Consider the following 20,929-nt stretch of genomic DNA (forward strand, 5'->3'; position numbering starts at 1 on the left):
GAACGATTGTTATAATTTAAGTGATGATCATTATGTGGGTCAAGGGGACAGCTTCCTGATTTGTCTAGAGACTAGTTTAACTTCTTGCATAATTCATAACATCTGTGAAGTAATTTTGAGTTTTATGCTGCAACTTCTGATTTCACCATTTTATGGAAGTCCAGCCAATGCAGAAAGGAGTAAGAAAGGCAAACATTAATATGTTTGTATGTATCCATTTCATTTATGGACAAGACATGTACAATGTTTTATAACTAAACTGTATGTGTCAGTATTTTTGAGTTTGGTTCTAATTCTGTGTTTCAACAGTAAAGTGCAGATGGCAGCAAAACGGCCCTTAGCTAAAAGGGAATTACCAGGCTACCGTACTGTTAATGCCACTCTTCAGCACACTGGTACGTCTGAGCAATGCCCTCCATCGTCTTGGGTCTTTAAGCAGCAGAGCATTAGTTATGGAAGTGCTGAAAGTACTGAGGTTCCCATGCTCTCTGCCATGGGCCACCTGAGCTTTAGTAATTTAATGAAGCAAGAAACTTCTAAGCTGACAAAACTTCTACCACAGGACACATTTGCATGGCCTCTGGCTCTTAAAATCTGACCAATTATTAAAATTATTAGAAACAAGCCTCTGCCTGACTAAAGGTGCAAGCGAGACCATATGCCAAAGGCATTAGTAGAGATTTTTATTTAACAGTAAATGTGAGGTAGAGAGAGATAGGAAAAAGACAGCTGGAGGAGGAGAGGGAGAGAAGGGTGAAAGAGAGACTGAGAAACAGACTAAATATTGCAGCATTGGCTTTTGTTCTCCGCAGCTGCACGCAGCTCTTGGGAGCCCGGCTGTGGTGTAGCTTCCACGTGTTGTCGGGGTTTGCTGCCGCGGGTTCCCGGACACGTCCTCCATGTCCCGGGCGCGTGGGCTGGCCAGCCTCGGTTGCCGTGCGCTAGGGATCCGGTAAAGAAGTAAGGAATTGTCCATTTACTCCATGCTGGGCTGGAACGGTTTATTGGTCACGTGGCGCGGTTCGGTGGAAATGCTTGGATGGTGTAGGATTTTATGGGGGGGTGGGACAAGGTCCCTGGGCTAGTGGGGATGCGGGATCAGGGTGACTTGCGGGGAACTCTCTGGCCAGGGCGGGGAGTGGTCACAGGAGTGGCGGCAGGGACACTCCAATGGCAGGCAGCCTCGGAGCGAGTAACTGCAGAGGGGGGAAACACAGGGGGTGCGCGGGATTACAGAACTTGGCTATCTAACATAAATTAAAAACCCCTAATCTAAACCCGAACCCCAGGATGCAACAAAATATCAGAAGTATCACCATAGGTTCCAATGACAGCCTGTTGGTTCTCTTACCTTGTTGGCGGTTGCAGTCCTGTTGCTGTGGTGGTTGCAGACTGTATCCATCAAGTGGGGAGGAAAAAGCCCAGGTCTATGGGGTTTATATTGGCTAAGGCTAGGTGGAAAGGCCCCTGTAATTCCCCTGGATGATGTAGTACTGGATCATGGGACATTTCATGACATCCAGTGACATCATCTAAGGTGCTGCAGATGTCACTTACCCAGTATAGCTCAATTAATCATGGCCCATCAGCCAAGATAAATACCTTCATCCTATGGTACTTCAGAGGGGAGTTCTCACAGCTGAGCCATTATGTAAGGGAAGATACTGGCATGGTAAGAAAGACTATCCCACTTTGCAGGATTTGCCTCTTATCAGCCTCTTCCCTTATCTGGAAACCCCATTTGTAGCCTCATGTGCACACCCACCTGCAGCAGGGAGGCCACTCTGCATCACTGGCCAAGCACCCAGCTGATTGTTTGAGCCAGTCCAGTCTCTTGCAGCACCTGGGCAGTTACTGCAAATGGTCCAGTGTTTGAGTCATTCATCTGCAGCAGGTCAGTCTCTTACAGGGGGACAGGCAAGGTGCATCTGTGAGCACAGGAGAGCTCTGCAGAGTTCTATGAGCACGGAAGGGGTGGAAAGCAGTGTCAAGAAGAGGAACAATAAAACAAAGCCATGTTCTAGACTACAAAGTTTATTAAATATCAAGTTCAATTAAATATAGTGTAATAGCTTCACAAAAATGTATTCATATAAAAAGGAAGAGTGTTACAGCAGCATTTAATGCTTTTCTCACTATCTGTTTACTCAAGTCTGTAAAATAATGGGTAAAACCATAACATTCTTTCAGTCTTGATTCATCTCAGTACAGTCACTCTTAGTTTTCCAGAACTGGGACTTCATTCTTTACTCTGTTGGTGACTTTTGCAGATGGGAAATGACAACACACATCTTAATGAAAGACTGGTAACTCCCTGAAATAAGTAAAACTGCTTATATGGTTGCTATCAATTTTCCACCACATCTGGGCTACAGACACCGTATCATCAGCTGCTAGCAACAACAAAAAGATTGGGTATCCTATCACACAAGTTCTGTAGAGTACTGAGGAAAGTTGTTAATATTAACATTCCTTTTTTACCCCTCCCACTGGAAGTGTTTTCAGGTGTACCCTAAGTGTTTAAGCAAGAGCTGCAAAAGTCTGAAGCTGCAGCAATTTTTTAATACAGAAATCAACACCAATACCATGAGAGGTACTGAGTTTGAATATCCCTCATGATATTCAAGCGTATTGTGACTGTGGCTGATCATGAGGCCAGGTTGCCCATGGAGGCTTTGCAGTCTCCATTTCTGAAGTAATTAAAAAACCAACACAAACCTGGGAAACTAGCTAAAGGTGGTCCTCCTGGAGCAGGAGGGCTAGAACAAATAGCCTCCAGAGGTCCCTTCCAATCTCACTCATTCTGTGACACAAAATAAAAATACCAAAAAGACCATAAAACAAGTCTTGGCACTACTACACACTCACCGTCATTTTAAACTTAGGTTGCATAAAGTGACAACAATGTAAAGTGCCCTTTTCTCCAGCTTGAACACCACTTTAAGTTAATTAGCAGAACTTAGTCACTGCATCAGGATTGAAGCACTGGGCTCAAAGCACATCAAATGATGTCCTAAGCATTGAAATAATACTGGAGAACTTACAAACACATTGAGTGAACGGATTAAACAGAACAAAGGGAATGCTTTGTTAAAACACAGAACATGAATAATGCAACATAATGAAGCTACTGTAAGAGGAAACATTTCTGACAGTTTTGTCAAGCTCAAGAATCCAGATCAGTCAATCTGCTGGTCAGAAAAAAATGAATGTGGTTCTTACTGTGAGTGCAAAAGAAGCCAGCTATGCAGAAAAAACCCAACAGATGAGTGCACTTGTGCTTGACATACATTTAATAGAATTTATACTCAGACTGCAATGAACAAGTTTTCACATCTGAACAGGGGAGAAGGGAAACCATAGATGTGCTTTCTATAAAAGCAAAAAATGTTCAGCACCTTTCCACAGCATTTCACTCAAATCATGTAATTTTTGGTTAAAACATCACGGTACTCCTCTATTGCTCTGCAAAGGGGATCCTGGTCCACATGAAGGTTTTTGGAAGATGCAGCACATCCAGTTTCAAGTTCAGCAGTGGCTGAGGGGAAAAGAGATGAGATTCCTTATGTTACTTCTACAGCAGACAGGGAGAAATAAGGCACTGTAAGAATCAAGAGTCTGCATAACTTGAGAGTCTGCAATCCTGAACAAGACTTTAAAATTTCCAAAGACACCTACTAAGGAAAGAGCTGGGCACAAAGGAAGAAACACATTTCGTGCACATTGCTCATCAGTCAACAGCATTTCTAAAGCTAGTGACAGACATTCCAGAGGCTACACAATGAACATCGTGCAGGACTAGCAGTGCTTCTTAATGTGTCCCGTGCAGAGCTCTTCAACCTGAAGTCTTTGCTTTCCTTTAATGTTCAAAGCTGTGCTTTATTGGAACACTGCAACTACATAGCTGCAGTCCCTGCAAAGCAGTGACTCTGGAGGACCAGCTATCATGAAGCAAGTAGATTTCCTCTTTGGACGCCTGGCCTCAAGTTACAGAGCCTGTTTTAGGCTCCATGTTGCAAGAATTGAACTCATGTTTGCCTAAGCACTACTGAACAATCTCTTCCTAAAGAAATGTTGTCTTTTATCCCTGATCATGTTCGTCTTACTTGTTCAAAACAAGACTGACTGCAACACCTAAGCTACAAAGATGACAAACCATGAATCATAGCAAGAAAAATCCAGATCTAACAGTAGAGAATATGTATGGTATGGTTCAGTACTGAATGCAACCCATGAACAGGGAAGAAAGGGATGGCTGAAGTCTATAAAGATCTATAAAAAATCTGGGGCCTTCTCTGATGTTTTTGCTGGAGATTAACTCTAGTGAATAGCAACTTCATCTTAAGTCAAGTGTTTCTGAGTGGAGCAGTGGGTGAATTTTCTTTTTGCTTGTTTTCTCCTAAGCAAGTGTGTAACATTCTATGTAAAATTTTGGGAAGCAGGTATTTTTCACATTCAAGTCTAAACTGGAGAGCTTGCAAAAAAAAAATCGCTGTTTTTAGCAGAATAAGTTGAAAATAATGGCTTGAAAGCTGTCAAGACTTAAAAACAATCACTTTTTTCCTTAATAACCTTACAAATGTAATTACACATTACCTTCTTTCAGTTCCTTAGTGATTTTTTCATCCAGTTCCTGTCGTACCTAGAATTATACATTAAATATACAGTTAAGACATCATATGACCTGCTAAAACTCCTAAAACATTCTTATACCCCACAGACAACGAGATAAAACCTAAAAATATCATCCCAAGTAGAGATGATGGCCTGTGATGGCCAAGAAGATGCTGAAGGCCCTGGACCACATGAGCTTTGTGGAAAGGCTGAGAGAGCTGTGACTGTTTCTTTCCTGGAGCAGACAAAGCTCGGGTGACCTTGTCTAAGTGTATTAACTACCAGGGGGGTGGAATAACAGAGATGGAGCCAAACTCTTCTCGGGGGTACCAAAAGAACAACTCCCCCCAAACCTTAAATTTTTTTCAAGTGTGGAAATAAAGCCAACACATGTATTTCTCTGAAAAGGAAGGAAAAGGCCTTTGAATGAAAACACACCTCTGAGGACTGACAATGTCTCCACTGTCCTCCTGGCTCCTCTGGAGAAGGCATGAAGTACCAAGGCTTCAACAACAGGCCCTAATGAGGCCTAAACAATAGGCCCGGAGTCAAAGTTGACCTTATATGAACCTTCCAACCAAATCTTATCTATATATATCTGCTCATTAACAAAGTATTGTTATATGTGTACATTTATTGGCAGAACATGTATTTACCTTTCCACACCTAGAAACTAGATGAGGCCACATCTGGCCTAACCAAGGGGGTATAGGATCAAAGACTACTCCCTTGGTTCCTCCTTGAGCCCTGGCCAGGCTTTGGGAAAAAGCCAACAGAATGAAATTACACATTATGCCAGATTGTTTGTTTAACAGTATAAAAGCTGGGCTATTTTCACAGCCAAGTTGGGGGAGCCTGGTGGCATGCAAGGTGGATGCACCACAGGAGTTCCCAGTTACCTTGGTTCTCCATTCCTTCACTGTGACACCTTCCCCTGACAGCTGAGGTATCTCAGACTTGGATTATGGCAAAGTACTGGAGTAATTGGTGATGTATCTTTCTTTATCACTATAGGCATTCTTTCGTAGTAATCATTAGGTTATCCTTTAGCTTATCCTTTATATTCTTAAATATAAAGCTTAGCTTAGCTTATCCTTTAAGCTTAGCCTATCCTTTATATTCTTTGCTAATGATTATATGCTTTGCTTAGCTTAGCATATCCTTCCAGAATTCTCTGCAGTTTTACATTATAGTAAATTCCACTACTCCTCAAGCCGGTGTCTGTGTCCTGAGCAGGTACCTCTCACTGCTTAGCTCTTCAGGCAGTAACATATGGGGTCACTTGCAGTGACCATCTCAGTAATTCTGTTTCAGGAGGTGATGTTGACTTACTACTTACCCATGGAGCTTCTTGAGCACAGAGTATGCTGGATCCTCTAATACACCATGAGATGATACTCAGGATCTAGGAACTCAACTGCAATACTGCTACTACACACACAACTGCTGTTGCTACCCAGAACTTTTTGACTGTCAGAGAAGGCAAGGGTGGTAAAGAGCCGCCTTCTCTAGTTTAACCAAGTTCCATCATAAGAGGTGAAATCCATACATACGGTGCCATCTTACAGAAGCTGAACTACCACAGAAGCCATAACTTCGCAAAGACATAAAGCACAGAACTACTCAGCAGCAAGTCGGTCTTTTACTCAAGTAAAACCAGCAACTTCAAAGTGTCTCCAGGTTTAGGCCAATGTGAAGGCATCAGTAAGTTTGAATCAAAACCTAGCAGCATAAATAGCCAAAACATTTGCAATAGCACCCAAGGTTAAACAGTATGGGCTACAAACCTTGTCACATATCTGGCTGCAGAGAAAAGAGAGATTTTTGATTAAGGGTCTGAAGAAGAAAGAAAAACAGCCTTAAGTTCAAAGGTCTTCAGTGAGACACAAGAACATGGCCTACATGTAAGGAAAAAAGCTCACAACAGAAAGACCACTAAAATACAAGAAGGCATTTGGAAAATGAAACCAGAAAAGGAACAGAAGTTGAGAGAGCGTAGGGAGCTGACATTCCCTTTCTCACATTATGTAGGGAAACTGGTTTCATAAATCCACCAATTCACACTGGTTGCAGCTAGCAGAGTTCACTATTCTTTTCCATGTCAAGACACCCGCATTCATTTGCAGCAGCTTTTGGCACAGCTGTTAGGATGGAAGCTTGACAGTTTGTAAATATAACAAGTGGCCTTGAGTCCCAAAATCATCTTGAAATACTTGCAGCAGACATTCCCTGCCTTGAGCTATGTACTACATTTCCAAAGTCTGGTACACAGACCACTAACAGTACTTCCTACTCAAGACTCAGAGAGGGAAGACCAGGTTTTAAGACTTCCCTGAACACACTGAACATTGAGGTACTTGAGGCTACAGGTGGTGCCATGACAGTCTCAGTTGTTCCCTAATTGGTGATTTCAGGAAGACTTATCACAACAGAATGTGCAGCTCACTTTAGTATGAAGGCAGATAAATTCACAGCAGGAAATCTGATTCCCAGACACCACCCTTCTGCTTTCATTGAGAGAAATCTGGCATGCTGATATTTCCATCTTTCTCTTAAAAGAACCTGGTTGAAATAGTAAGAAATAGGTAAGTTTTCTGTGGGTATAGCAGTTATTTGACTCACCCTTATTCAAGGAAGAAAACTTCAGAGTTTGATACAATATTAGAGCTCAAAGGGAATCCTAAGAAGACAATCTGTGTATAGTGAGAGTGAATTATTCTCAGCTCCTCTGGTGACAACAACCATAGGTTTTGATCAAGAGCAGAGAGAACTTCAGGGGACAAAGTCCTACCAACAAAACTGCACTAGGAAGGAAAAATGTTAGTATCAAAGAAAGCCCCCAAATTAAGAAAAAAATACTGGACATCAGTAATTGAAAACTGGGAAAACGTCATACATAATTGTTCATCAACTTCCTTGAGAGTATGCTCAAAGCTGTGAGACACACATGCTCTGGAAAGAAATTCTGTGGGTGCTCTTGAAGTCAGGACACCATGAGGGAACAGTATCACCATTCACAGATCTAATGCAGACTTGTCTTGGAATTGGCTCAAATGTTTTTCACAAGTGGATTTGGAAGCATTTTTTAAAAAACATTGAAGAGGCCAACACAGCAGTTTGAACTATACATCTGTATTTATTAGCAGCTGTATAAAACAATGAGCCATAAAATAGCCTGGAAAAAAATTTAATTTCTGTAATTAAATTTCCCTACTTAGGGGAGGGCAGCAAACCTGTGAAGGTGTCTATCTTGATACTGACAAAACTTTGAGATTCTCAGAGAGTTCCAATGTCTTCTGGATAATGAAAATGGAAAGCACTACCTGAAAACTGCTGCTGCAATTGAGTTTTAAGAAGCACCAAGGACTTCCACTTTCTTTCCCTTCACTGTCTGTTTTCCTTTTCTTCTCCAAAAAGCCACAATTGTTAAGCTTTTCCTTTTAACCTAGCTTTTTTTTGCCTAGAAGAGGAATGGTTTCCTCTTTTGCCTTTTTTTTAATGTCTTGCTCCCATCTCTCTCTTCCCTCTCTTGTTCTGTGCTCCCTATCCCTCCTGGTCTCCTCTTTATTTCCCTTTTGCAGTGGGTCCCCGAATTTTCCTTCCTTTCTAGTGCTTGTATGCAGAATAACCCCTGCAGATGATAGCGTACTAATGTTCTCATGAGTTCTTCCAGTAATTCTGTCCACCTCTCTGCCCTCAAAAGAGAGGTTCATCTCTGTAACTGCCACAGCTACACCATTTCCTATGCTGCTTTGGCTCCATCTGCTCTCTTTGGCTTGTTTTTGTAAAACAGGTACTCTATGTAGACACATGGTTTAAATGGGTTCTTTCCAATGAGGGGGGACCATCAAACTGAGATGGACTTAAAAGTGAAGAAATACTTGTCACATTCCCTTGACAAAAGAATACAATGACTCAACAGAGAAGCTTGGCTGTGCCTCGATCCCATGTTAAGTGGGTCTCTCACTGATTACAACTATTGGTGTGGGGTTTTCATGGTATAATGTTCAGCCTTCTGTGAGGGATGTGCTATCACAGTGACTGCTAATTACAAGGCATACTTGGACCAGAGGTATTGCAGAGGTTGCAGCATTGCTGTAAAATCAGAAAGCTGTGAAGACTTGCCAAAGAGTAGGTAATTTTACCATTTTGTGAAATAACACATGGCAGGACCTACAGAACAAATATCTCCTATATGTAGTATGTGTTCTGCACTGAAGTGTAAGAGCAAAGTTATGCCATCCCATTCATATAATCCTATTTTTGAAGCATCCTTTTGTTGGTATTAACATACTAACGCAAGTTCTGTGAAGAAACTGCTGGAGTGAAGAACAAGGAAGAAGAAAATAGTGTCTCAGATGTCTGATAGAATTTGTCACTCAACATGATGTTAGCCATTTTAAACAGGTTAGCCAAATCATACACTGAAATTTCATTATGAGCTTAGCTGGGAACTGCCTATGCCACAGTACTCCTTGTCACAGTCGCTCTTGTAAAAGAATATAACGACAAAGCTCACTGCTTTGACTTAAATATTTTATGGCCTTTTACCCCCTTGAAAATTTTTACAATCTTTATGACAAAACATCTTCAGCCTTACAACATTCAGCTGTGCACTGTTCTGAGGATTACCTATTCCTTTGGCCTATTAGACAATATGGCATAGAACAATAAATGGATTCTAACTTCAGGCTAAAAGGGAGAAGAACCTAGCAAATGGCTACTCTTCAGCAGGAGTCAAGAATGGTATTTCAAAATGCTTACCTTGGCCACAAAGGCTGCAACCCTGTTTCTTGAGGATAATGTGTTCTCAGCTGGGGTGAGGAAGCTTCCTCCTAGACTGAGACTTCTGCTCAGTCCCAAATTGTTGCCAAGATGTCCCAGTGCAGTTGAATACAGAACTGGAGTTGCAGCCAGACCTCCACTGACAATGCTGCTTGTGATTAATGATTTGCTTTTATGGCGCTCCTGGAGGAGCTTAGCATTGGCTTCTTCAAGTCTCTCATTAGCTCTGAAACATTTGGAAACACACAAAAAGTTACCTTTGGTAGTAACACTTTCCCGAAGTTACTCTCCAGGTCCTTAACTATTATTTAACTTCTGAGATGAAGAACCTCCAACAACAGTACATCATTTGACCTGAGCTTGTTTGGAGGGCCTGTGTCTAAGACGTCACACTAGGGGCAAGGAGCAGTGTCACCAATATTTAGGACTGCTCAGCATGAGGGCTTCAAAGCCATCTGTGAAAGCCATGTGTTCACATAGCTTCTTCTGGAAGGTACGTCACCTCTGAAACAACTCTGGGCTGGATCCCTCTTCCCAAGGAAAGCTCAAAGCTACTGCTTAAACAGAAGCCAAAAAAAGATAATTTCTATTTTTTCTTCATAGAACAGAAATCTGTTCTCTGAGAGGCCTACCCTTATTCAAACAATAATGGACATGAAATTCATTTTTTTCTGTTGTACAGAGAATGAGATTATAGAGACAGGCAAAAAAAGCTACCAGTTAAAACAATATCAACTTGAAAAGTCTCCTGTTATTGCCATGATCAGTTGTGTTCCTGCTGAAACACTAAAGAGAAATGAAGGCCTGTTAAACGTTTGTCTTCCCACACATGTCATCATAGAAGAGGAATTAACAAGAAATATGCATGAGGAAAAAGGAGTCTCTTATTACCAATCCAAAAAAAAGCATAGACTTACCTTTCCAGTTTCTTTGCTAGGCATCGTCTAGTTTTCACTTCTTCCAGATACAGCTCCTTGTACTTTTCCACTTCTGCCTGTACACATTCTTTTGGAAATGTACTCTCTTGTTGAGTATTTTTTATCTTGTCCAATTCACATTCAAGATCTCTAATTCTGTCTTTTAGCTGGTTTCTCAGAGAAGCATGATGACTTGCTCTGATGTGTTCTAGTCTGTCCTGGGAGGCTGCCTGTGCCTGAAGGAGACAGTGCACCTTCAACCAGTGCAAAGAAAAAGAGAACTCTCCCCACCTGTCAATTGCATGTACTCAAGGTCATGGGCCCTCCTTGGCTTAGAGAGGCAGCTGTACCTCCTCAATACCAGCAGCAGTTAAGGCAGAACCCTGGATCTACCACTAGGGTAAATAATTCTTTTCACTTAGGATGAAGCCCAAATCAGAACCACTATTCAAAGCTACTAGTGAAAGGACATTATCTCTGTAGGACAGGGCATGGATTCCTCAAAGACCTTAGCAGAATGCCTCACCTGCTCCTGATCTCCACACCTACAACTGCAGTCACTTGTTTTCTGAGCGCTCTCCCCCATACAAGGACAAAACCAGACTTGTAGGTCTGGCCATGACAGCTGGAAGGTGCAAAACCACTTGAAGCATGAACAGTGAGAAGCAGACCAGCTGACAGAGACAGCCTCAAGCACTGCAAAATGGTAACCTACCTTGGGCAAGATTTTGATTCAGGGACCTGCCAGCAAATTACACACTATAGGAGCACTCCTGCCCAACCATATACCCTTCTCCCACTGCCCTTAGGCACAGACACAAGTACAGCATTAACACACAGAATTGGGCACCCAAAGCCAAACACTAAAAAATGGTGACCACAACCAAAGTCTACGGAGTGCCTACAGAGACACGTCAGAAAGTCACTCACTTGCAAAAACAGATTGACTTCTTGTAGCTTTTGTCTTATTTCTTGGCCTGCTCGTTCATCAACCTCTCTTTTATACTGTTCTATTTGGCTGTGATCCACCATGTTAGTCTCCAAGTGATGTTGGAGTTTTGCCACTTCTTCTTTCAGCTGGCATTTGCTCTTCTCCAGTTTCTCACAGGTCCCATGCAGGGTAGATAGCTCTTCTCGCAAATCCCGGTTTTGGGCTTCTAGCTGCATGCTTTTTTTAGACTCCATGTCCAGCTGCTGGGAAAGTTCAGCAACCTGTATGTAGGGAAAAAAAAAAAGAAAAAAAAACAAACCAAAACAAAACAAAACAAAAAAAAACTCAGAGGCATCTAAAGGCACTAATTCTGTTAAAATTGCTAAAAGGTCATCCATGAAGACTGTATTTATCATCTGTATACTCAGCTCTGATCCTCACCCATGGACATGACGTCCTGGTAGGACAGCAGAACTGCCCATCCCTCAGGCCCAGCCTGAGGATCTGCACTCTTGGCTGACTGGGCCTGCTGTCACCAGACCTGTTCTGTTCTTCTTGGTGAGTGCCTGTGGGACGGCTCCTTGGCCCATAAGGTCATAGACCCGGCCAGCCTTGCGGCCACTCTTGGCTTGCCCTTCCTCTGCCTTACAGTCTGCCCTTCTGGTGCCATTGCAGATGCTACTTTGCACTTAAGGACTGCATCTTTACCCATAAGGACAACTACATCAGTTATTAGTTACAGTCACCTGCTTCTCTAACAGTAGAAAAACCATTGACAGAGACCAATCTAATCTAAAATACAGCCAAGGAAAGCAAATCATCAACATGACAAGAAATATAGGCAAGGCTTCACACAGGTTTGAAAAGTAGTAACACCACAACCAAACAAACCCCAAATTAAGCAGAGCTCACCTTTGTTCTCAATCTATCAACTTCACTGACCATTTCAGAATATCTGCTCTTCATTTCTCCCTTCAAATTAAGCTGTGACTCCATTTCTCTTTCCTCATACACCTTTATTTTCTTCGTAGCTCTACTGAGAAGTCTCTTCAACCTAAATAGCAAATCAGTTCGGAAAACAATGAAACACAGGAATAAGCAACCTTTTCCATATGCTCTCCAGTAAGGCGTACAGTCATAGCTTTCTTCATCTTCAACATACTTGAATGTACCAGGAATTGCTGATAAAAAACCTGCTGTTCCTGAGCTATCACTTTCTTGGGGTCGGGATTGAAGGCACTTGAGACAGTATTTCATGTTTAGACTCAGGTGTTTATTACCTCTTATCTATGTTACAGTCTCACTATCGTGAGTTTGGCAGCTTTTTCATTAGCACAGCACAAAATGGCTAACTATCCCTTGTTACAAGGTCTTTTTAAGACTAAACTATCCAACTAAGAAATGACACCTAGATTATTTTCCCTTTCAACCTAATAATGGATCCCTCAAAGTCCGCAATGTGGACTTTTCTGTCCAATCACAAAACACCACCCAAACCCATGAAGAAGAAGGAAGAAGAAGGTAAAGAACAACAACCTGCCTCTGCCCTAAAACCTCCATCTTGCTTCATATTTATTTCTATATTCTAAAATCCCAAACTCTAAGTTTTCCACCCTGTGATATTACACACTTATAACCAACTCCACACTCGTAATCCCAGTGCTATTAATCAATTTTAAAAGCCTGTTCCATGACCTCAGGTCAAATGCAGTGTTCTCTTGTGGGTCTGTGCCTTTAAGCACAGAAAGTTTAAAATTCTCAGCATCCAGGATTCCAACACTGTGCCACAAATCACCTGGCACATCCAAATTTCAGCTGAAAAGACAAACTGAAGACTTCCTTCCCCACCCCTGGAGAACTGCAGGGCATCCTGGACTGGCAATTCCTCTTTCAGATATAAGTAAGTATAGGCTCATGCACAGATGTACCTTGCAGGAACTAACACAAGACTTTAGTTTGCTTGCAGAGTATGTGTATCTATTCTTATATTACAGTTCAATAAAACTGGACTTCTCTTCAGGGATATCTCTTTACCATATAAAAAAGTGATACCTCTTAAAGTCTTTCTGCAATTCTAAGTTTCGTCTCATTTCTTGGTCCAGACGGAGTTCAACTGGGCGTTTTAACTCTATCAGTTTCTTCACTTTCTTTCTTTCACTCTCACACTTTCAAAACAGAAAAGACACATGGCACACACAACAAATAAGAACAATAGCTATGTGCGATACGTGTCTGTAGTGTTCTCCATGGAGAAGCTGCAGTCCATCTCCATCTTTTAGCCAAGTTACACATTAGGTTTCACAGCAAACTGGGCCAATACTGAAGAACAAAAATAGATGCCTTCACTGAAACAAAGGTGGAAAAGATGCTGGACTACTTTCAGAAGTTCTCAACTCATAGTAAGGATTATTTAGGTATGCTTATCACAGAATAATACAAATTAATCTAAAGCTTTTACAGGATTTTTACTTATCAGCAGGCAGAGGCACCCCAAAATTTTTTTCAATATACTATTCCCTTCCACATCTTCTTTGTGGCTACTTATGTGCTAGTTGCTTTATACTTCCTTTATTCCTCTACAGATGAAGAGGGAAAGACTGCTCCTTTGCAACTGTCAGTCATTTCTTGCTTCCCAAGCACTAGTTAATTTCCCCAGAATTCCTTCACTATGTTTTTCTTCAAGGCTTTTAAACATCACTACACTGAAAACATGCTGCTGCTCCTCCCTGCACTGCACTGGAAAGGTGAAATACTTCAACCCTGCCGGAAAACAAGGGGTCAGAAGATGGCCAGAAGGAATCCAAAAAAGAACTGGGGAACTGCAGCCCTGCTTGATGTGCTTAACTGATGTAAACCATACTGGGAACTCTTTCAAAGAGAATCACTCCAGAACTTACACAAGATATCCAGATAGCTTTCCTTTGCTTCCTGGATGATCCACAAATCACAACTTATCCAGAGCCTGAATGGCAGGGGTAATAAAAACATGCTCTTTATCTAAGAACTTGACCAAAAGGTTAATGGGGTTCTCTCAAATACTGGCTTATGTCTCTGAAGAATTTTACCTGGATTTACCTGTTCAAAGAGATCTGCCTTTTCCCTGTCAAGTTGAGCAACACGCTCTTCGAGGTTAGATCTTGATTTAAACTGCTCTTCCCATATGCTCTGCAAGTCCTTTGATGTCAGAGCCAGCACATTCTTCTTTTGCGCCTGTAAAAGCAACAATGGCAGAAGAAGAAACTAAGATGACCATAAAGAAAACACTGCAACTGAAAGCTGCAACTTAAATGGAAACTCTTCTCTCCCCATCCAATGCCTATGGTAAATGTTAATGTGGAATGTAAAACACAGCTTTAACCAAGAAGAGAAATGGAAGATGGTAAAAAGAATGAATTCTAAAGGGGTGGTTAGATGAGGTTGAACTCTGGGGAAAAACATACACACAAAATTACCCTGTAGCTTTCTTCCAAAGGTTCTCCAGAGCTCATTACATACTTTCTAATGTATTCACTTCTAGTGCCCACCACAGAATATACCCTACCCTCATGGCTTCTGTGACAGCTGTGTATCTCCTGTGAGCAAGAAAATGTTTTGAAATTGACAAAGATTTGTCTAACAGATGTATTTGAGTTGAACATAACTTGCTGATTCAGTTCAAGTATAAAGATTGGAAGATGACTAGATGCTTTTAGTGGCATTTTTTAAGGAAAAAAGAAAATTACAAAATCAAAAAAGGAAAAAACAAGAGATGTTTACTAGCTACAGAAAGTGACAAAACACTTCACACAAAGTCTCAGATAAAAAAAAATCCTTAGGGTGTATGACTTTCTCAAGTCCTCACAGAGGCAGTAAAACACTGGGTCTCATGACAAAAACTGACATGGCCTCAACCTCTGACAAAATTACAAAGAAAATATGGATCTGTCAAGTCTGCTCTCCTCTCTCAGCTTTCAACCACAGATCTCCATGCTGCCCACAACATCCACTCTATCAGTCATCTGCTATGGCTTAACCCTGGTAAGGCAGCTAAGCATTTCACAGCCACTTGCTCACTCCCTGAAGGTGGGATAGGGAAGAGTATTCATCAGATGAATCACATTGATGAACACAACTATCTTGCACACCACAACACATACAAAACACAGCAGTAGGAAAACGAGGAAATTTACAGCCTTCTCCCTTGAGGGTGCCTTGCCCTAAAACCAGAAGGGTATTTAACAGGCTGTGTGCTTACAGAGCCCACATGATCTTTTCATCAATTACCTATACACAAAAAAATTCAAGACTAAAACAGTTGTTCACAGAAGCCTGTCACATACCTGCTTCTGGTGATCCTCTGCAGCTGCTTGTGCTGTCTGTAAGCTCATTATCAAGTCTTCCAAGCGGTTATGGACCTATAGAAGTATTACAAGAAGCAAGAACACACAGTATCACTTTCTAGATTGAAGTTACACCTCACTGACAAAAGTATTACACAAAACCTCTTCATCTCTATTCCTACACTATTTACACCCAGCAACAATGATCAAAATGGCCTTAGTTTGATGCCACTGCAAAACTGTTAGCAATCATCACCTCTGCCATTTGATGCAGAGAGAGAGAGAAAAGACCACGTGGGATATAAAGAATGTTCAGTGAAAATAGGCAGAAGTAGCTTTTCTCATCCCCAGTACACTTGAAAATCATGCCCTATTAATCAAAGCAGAAGGATTTGTGACTGCCCTCACACTTCTCTTGACAGTATCAGTACATCACAAAGTTTGAATATCATATATAGTGATTTTCAAAATCCCTTCAGCTATAATTGACAACTATAGTTGTAACAAGCTCAATGGCTACAATACAAACAACAACAACAACAACAAATATCTTTTCATTCAGGCCACAGGTGTTAGCACCTTATCTGAGCTAAAATTAAGCACTGTGTAAAAGCTGTGGTAAATTCAAAGGCTCACACAGAGTTTTGCAGATACCACAAGCAGTTCTCTTCACTGTTTCACAAGAACAGTCATACAGCAAGTAGCCAAAGAAAAAGCAATTCTGCACAGCAAAAGCTCTGGAACATGTAATTCTTGTTTCAGTCTGATGATGTCAGCCAGGTCTCTGGCATAAAGGGATTGGTATCAATATACCCTGTAGAATTTCCACCAGTTAACTTGATGAGTACCTTAAATGGAACACACTGCAGTCCCCAAAGCAGGATCTGATGTTATGAAAGGTCTAAAGCAAACAATAGTTACACCAGTGTACTGCTGTCAAATCCTTACCTTTTAGAGTGTTATGTTTGACTTGCTCTAGCATGGGAAAATTTTCAAACCTGGATGGCTGGAAAGTAGAGCAGGCTGCTTTCTGAGCAGCCTCTATTCAGATAAATGCAGGCACTGAGCTTCCCTTGGCTCTCCAGGAAAACCTCACCATAAAATTTCCCCACAGAAATAGGTAACTAGGCTCAGGAGTCACTGAAAGTGAAATTTATGAGGAGCTTACTGAGGCAGAGGCTTGCAGGTCTCTCTGCAGGGCTTCAATCCTGTTGCTTTGTTGCTGGACAGTGGCTTCCAATTTGGTGTTTTCAATTTCAAGGCTTAAAAAGAAATACAGGTCTTATTATAAAGATCTGCCAGAGCACCAATTCCAAAAGAACAGTGCAAAATAATAAAAAACAAGAACGTCCTTCAAAATCTTAATAATTTGCTATGATGCAACAAGGCTACCTATCTATGCTGTGGTTTCCAGCCAATCCTGCAAATGACAGATACCTCGCCCCACTGTGTTCTCTTACTGTTGCACATGTTCTTCCAGTTGTTTTATAGTAGTGTTAGTCTCAGAAGATGCCAACAGCTGGTCCTGCAGTTTCTGGGCAGAAGCTGTTGCTTCTCTTTCCTTACCATCCAAGGCAGTCTTCAAGTCACGAACACAATGCTCAGACTGAAGATAGTTTTCTTCCACCTCCCGTAACTGTAAAATCACAGAAAGAATCCACAGTCTTCAGGTGAGCTTTTATACAGGGCAGTCAGCTACTGCCAAAGGATTCACATGCTGCAGATATCTGCCCATACCCACTGCCCAAAGAATCGTAGTCATCTTAAGTACTTCCAAAGCTTCTGCTAGCAAATGAACACAAGCAGTGTTACTTCCTAATCTTCCACAGCAGCCTCTCCCATTCCTCCATGTGTTTCCTAGAGAATGGTTCTAAGCACCAACACTGCTACTCTGACCCTTTTGGTGACTTAGGATGCTTTTTATATTCAGTTGTTTGCTCCTCTGTGAAAACATGAATTAGGAAGTTTATCTGTCTGTAGTAACTTCACAAGTCCCTCATAAGGATTAGATTTTAAATTATTTTCCTTTTAGAACTCCAAGGCCACTATACATTCATACCTTGGAAAAACACTGTGAAAGGTAGTCCCTAACTCAGAAATAGCTTATACTTCCCTCGCAGGAAAGCCACTTAAGGATGTTAAATTATAGAAGGGCCAAAGGGGAAAAATGCAGAATAAATTACAAAAGCATTCAGAATTTGATGTGCTACCTAGTGACAGGGCAGGGTGGGGGGAGTGGGGGCAGGGAGAAAGCAGGAGCATAAAAATGTCCAAACACAGCAGTCCAATACTTCTACTATTCTTAAGAACTCAGACAATCTGCTTGGCTAAACCAAAGGTAACAAGGCATAAACACAGACACTAATTTATTGTGAAAAGCATCTTCACAAATAAAAAATTTTGTCCAAGTTAGGGCATAATGTCTGCATGTCAAAGACATGGGCACCAAGTTTATAAAGCAATGCAACTGATTCACACATCATTATATCTATCCTGTTTAATTTTTCCTGGGGCTTTAGGACAACATCCAATCCTACTTTTAACAGCCACCCTAAGATTTATTGCTATAACTACAGACATTATGTACCTTGGTTTTAGCCTTTTCCAATTCCTTTTGCAAGCGCAGCTTGTCTTCCTCCAGGTCACTGCGGTAGCGTGTAGTGACTTCAAGTGAAGCTTCTGACATAGATTGCTTTTTAAGAGTATCAGCAAGCTCCTGCTGCAGCTGTCTGATCGTGCCCTAATGAAGCAATCAAATGAGCATGAATAAAATTGTAAGAACATGAAAAATACCTTTACTTTGACTTATTTGATTATAGAGTTAGACTTTGGATTGGATTGAACTCAAGTGAAATTGTCTGTCACCAGCAGGCATGTGCACAATCACCTCTCCATCTTTTTCAGCTGAGTACCCCCAAACTGTCAGCAGCAATTCATGAGGATTTCTGTTTCCATACATAAAAAAGATCCAGATATTGTTCTTCTTGAAAGCATGCATAAGCACACACTGCAATCATGGGAATTTTACTAACATAATCCAAGGAAATCTGTTGTGATGCAAGAGCCATAATCTGACTGCAGATACTATTTTGTTGACCAAAGGCAGGACTTGGTACCACATCATTCTCTGTTCTATTCCTACAATTTATAAATATAATTAAATTAATACCTATATCTAAAAGCTCTCTTTAGATATACTCTAAGAATATGTTGAATCACATTCTCTTACAGCTGTCTTAATAAGTATGTTTTAGAATAACAACTGTCTTTATATTGACATATCAGGTTTACTAAAATCTGGATAGTTCATACCATTATATAGATGTAGTATTTTCAGAGGGAACCTGTTGTTTTGGTAGGAAGAATACACAGCAATTCACAGATTAAAATGACTGACAGTATTGCTGGAATTCTCTCCCCACACACACCTCACAGTAACTGATAAATGAAGAATAAAGCAGTTATCTCACACATATCTATATTTATCTCACTCAAAGATTCCGGACTTGTAATTCCGGAAGTGTAATTTTAAATCACTGTTCAAATCATTAAAGGTGACAAATCATACACCAGTGTGTCTAAATACTGACTTTTATTAGTTCCTATTTTCTAGAAAGTAAGGGAGATTAAACAGGGTAAGGCAATTTTAAAGTCATTACTCTACCTGAAAATGGCCAGAACATTATCATTACAGAATACCTACCTAGTCCTAGGAACACAGGTAATGATGCATTCTCTAGGTAGACCCCTTAGAGCCCCCAGAATATTCATAAATTAATACCTGGACACTAAAATACTCTTCAATTTTGATAGCAACTTAGGGAAAGGCAATGTTTTTCCTCTACAGGAACTTAATATAAGTCCATCTCACACAATTCACTCATCTGCATCTTCATTTCTCAACTATCACATATTGGATCATTCTTCCTTTTACATCACCCTCACTTATGTCATCAGTGCAATACTTTAAAAAATCATTAAATACCTTAACCAATTCTATAGGGCAAAAAATGGACTAAGGAAAAGAGATGAAAGGAGTTCTAGAGAAGAATCACCTTTCTTGATCAAAGCAGACTTAGATACCTTTTTTCACTGCTCAGATCTGAGCAGTAACAACCCATTTACCAAAACCTTCCACAGTTTTAAGAGAAACACAACAAAGCAGAACAGATCATCATTATCTGGTCCCATGCATATGGCTTACATCTGATATACTTTAGAAACACAAAATAATTTCAAGAACTGGAAAACTCTAAATTGCTGTAAGTCTGTATTTTACCTCTCTCTCTATTTTGTCAGTCTCATATTTGAAGACTTGTTCTCTTAAATCAATACACCTGGCATTTAATTCCTTGTTTCTCTCTTCCACTAGGTAAACTTGCTTTTCAGTATCAGCTCTGAGTTTGTTGAAAATATCATTAAACCGATCTTGCACATCATTAACTACTTTTTCTTTGATGATCCCCTTGTTCTGCAGATCTTCCATTTGCTGACGGAGCAAAAGGTTTTCACTTTGGAGCTGGGCCAATCGCTCCTGCATGGATTCCTGCTTTATTATAAGTTTGTTTACTTGGTCTTTCTCAAGCTGTCGAGCATGATCATATTCCTTTGCCTGACACTGGGTTTGACTTAATTCTTTTTGTGTCATTTCTAAAAGCAATGTTTTCTCTCTGAGCGTTTGTCTTAACTGGTGAAGCTCATTTTCTAGACTATTAGCCTTGCTTTCAGCATTACTCAGCTGCTGAGACAAGCTCTTGTTGGCTTCTCGCACATCTGAGAGGTCATGATGGAGCTTGTCTTGCAAGCGAAGCCATTCATCACGTTCTCTCTGAAACGTTCGTTCGACATCGCTTCTTGATGACTGGTGACGTTCAAGTTCTTGAACAGTAGTGTTCAGGCGGGAACGAAATGATTCCATTTCTGTCTCTAGTCTGTCTTTGCTTTCTTTTGTCTGCTCAAGTTTGGAAGTTAGCATTGTGGATTCTGTCTTTAGTAAGTTCAGTTGTCCATTGTACTGAAAAACTGTCTGTGTTAAGGCTTCTTCATTCAGCTTAAGTTCTTTTTGGAGATCTTCATTTTTTTCTTTCAAGGTCTCAATTTCCTCTAAATATTTTCCTTCTTCCTCCTGGTGCCTAAGTCTTATTTGATCAAGTTCTAGTCTTAGCATGGCAATCTCATCTTGCAGTAACTGATTTTTGTACAACAGATCCTTTTCTCTCTCACTGTCGGATTCCTGAATGACAGGGAACATGAATAAGTATCCAGGTAGGAAATAAATCTACAAAACCACTTCAGCATTAAGCTGCATTTTAGTATTTCTAACACTGCAACATGACTTCAAAGATGAGAGTGAAATTTCAGAT

At 40.8% G+C, this 20,929-nt stretch overlaps 1 protein-coding gene across 11 annotated transcripts in view; it reads right to left on the reverse strand.

Annotated features, from left to right (window-relative positions):
* Nucleotides 1–661: 661 nt before the first annotated feature.
* The window catches only part of ANKRD26 (ankyrin repeat domain containing 26), a 49,880-nt gene continuing 29,612 nt past the window's right edge, over nt 662–20,929 (reverse strand). For 4 of the 11 annotated variants that reach the window (XM_053942215.1, XM_053942217.1, XM_053942212.1 and 1 more), the window contains 13 exons: nt 19,846–20,799; nt 18,154–18,306; nt 17,027–17,202; nt 16,735–16,828; nt 15,567–15,641; nt 14,323–14,457; nt 13,300–13,412; nt 12,160–12,301; nt 11,247–11,528; nt 10,317–10,552; nt 9,379–9,625; nt 4,597–4,642; nt 2,019–3,538 (listed from right to left, as the gene is read on the reverse strand). In XM_053942215.1, coding sequence (XP_053798190.1) covers nt 3,417–3,538; nt 4,597–4,642; nt 9,379–9,625; nt 10,317–10,552; nt 11,247–11,528; nt 12,160–12,301; nt 13,300–13,412; nt 14,323–14,457; nt 15,567–15,641; nt 16,735–16,828; nt 17,027–17,202; nt 18,154–18,306; nt 19,846–20,799 — 2,775 coding nt within the window. In that variant the 3' untranslated portion in view covers nt 2,019–3,416. Of the gene's footprint in view, nt 1,958–2,018; nt 3,539–4,596; nt 4,643–9,378; nt 9,626–10,316; nt 10,553–11,246; nt 11,529–12,159; nt 12,302–13,299; nt 13,413–14,312; nt 14,458–15,566; nt 15,642–16,734; nt 16,829–17,003; nt 17,203–18,153; nt 18,307–19,845; nt 20,800–20,929 lie in introns of those variants that run through there. The other 7 variants (XR_008430837.1, XR_008430836.1, XM_053942214.1 and 4 more) reach the window with 7 other exon arrangements.

The sequence above is a fragment of the Vidua chalybeata genome, chromosome 5, assembly GCF_026979565.1.
Source record: "Vidua chalybeata isolate OUT-0048 chromosome 5, bVidCha1 merged haplotype, whole genome shotgun sequence".
Taxonomy (NCBI): domain Eukaryota; kingdom Metazoa; phylum Chordata; class Aves; order Passeriformes; family Viduidae; genus Vidua; species Vidua chalybeata.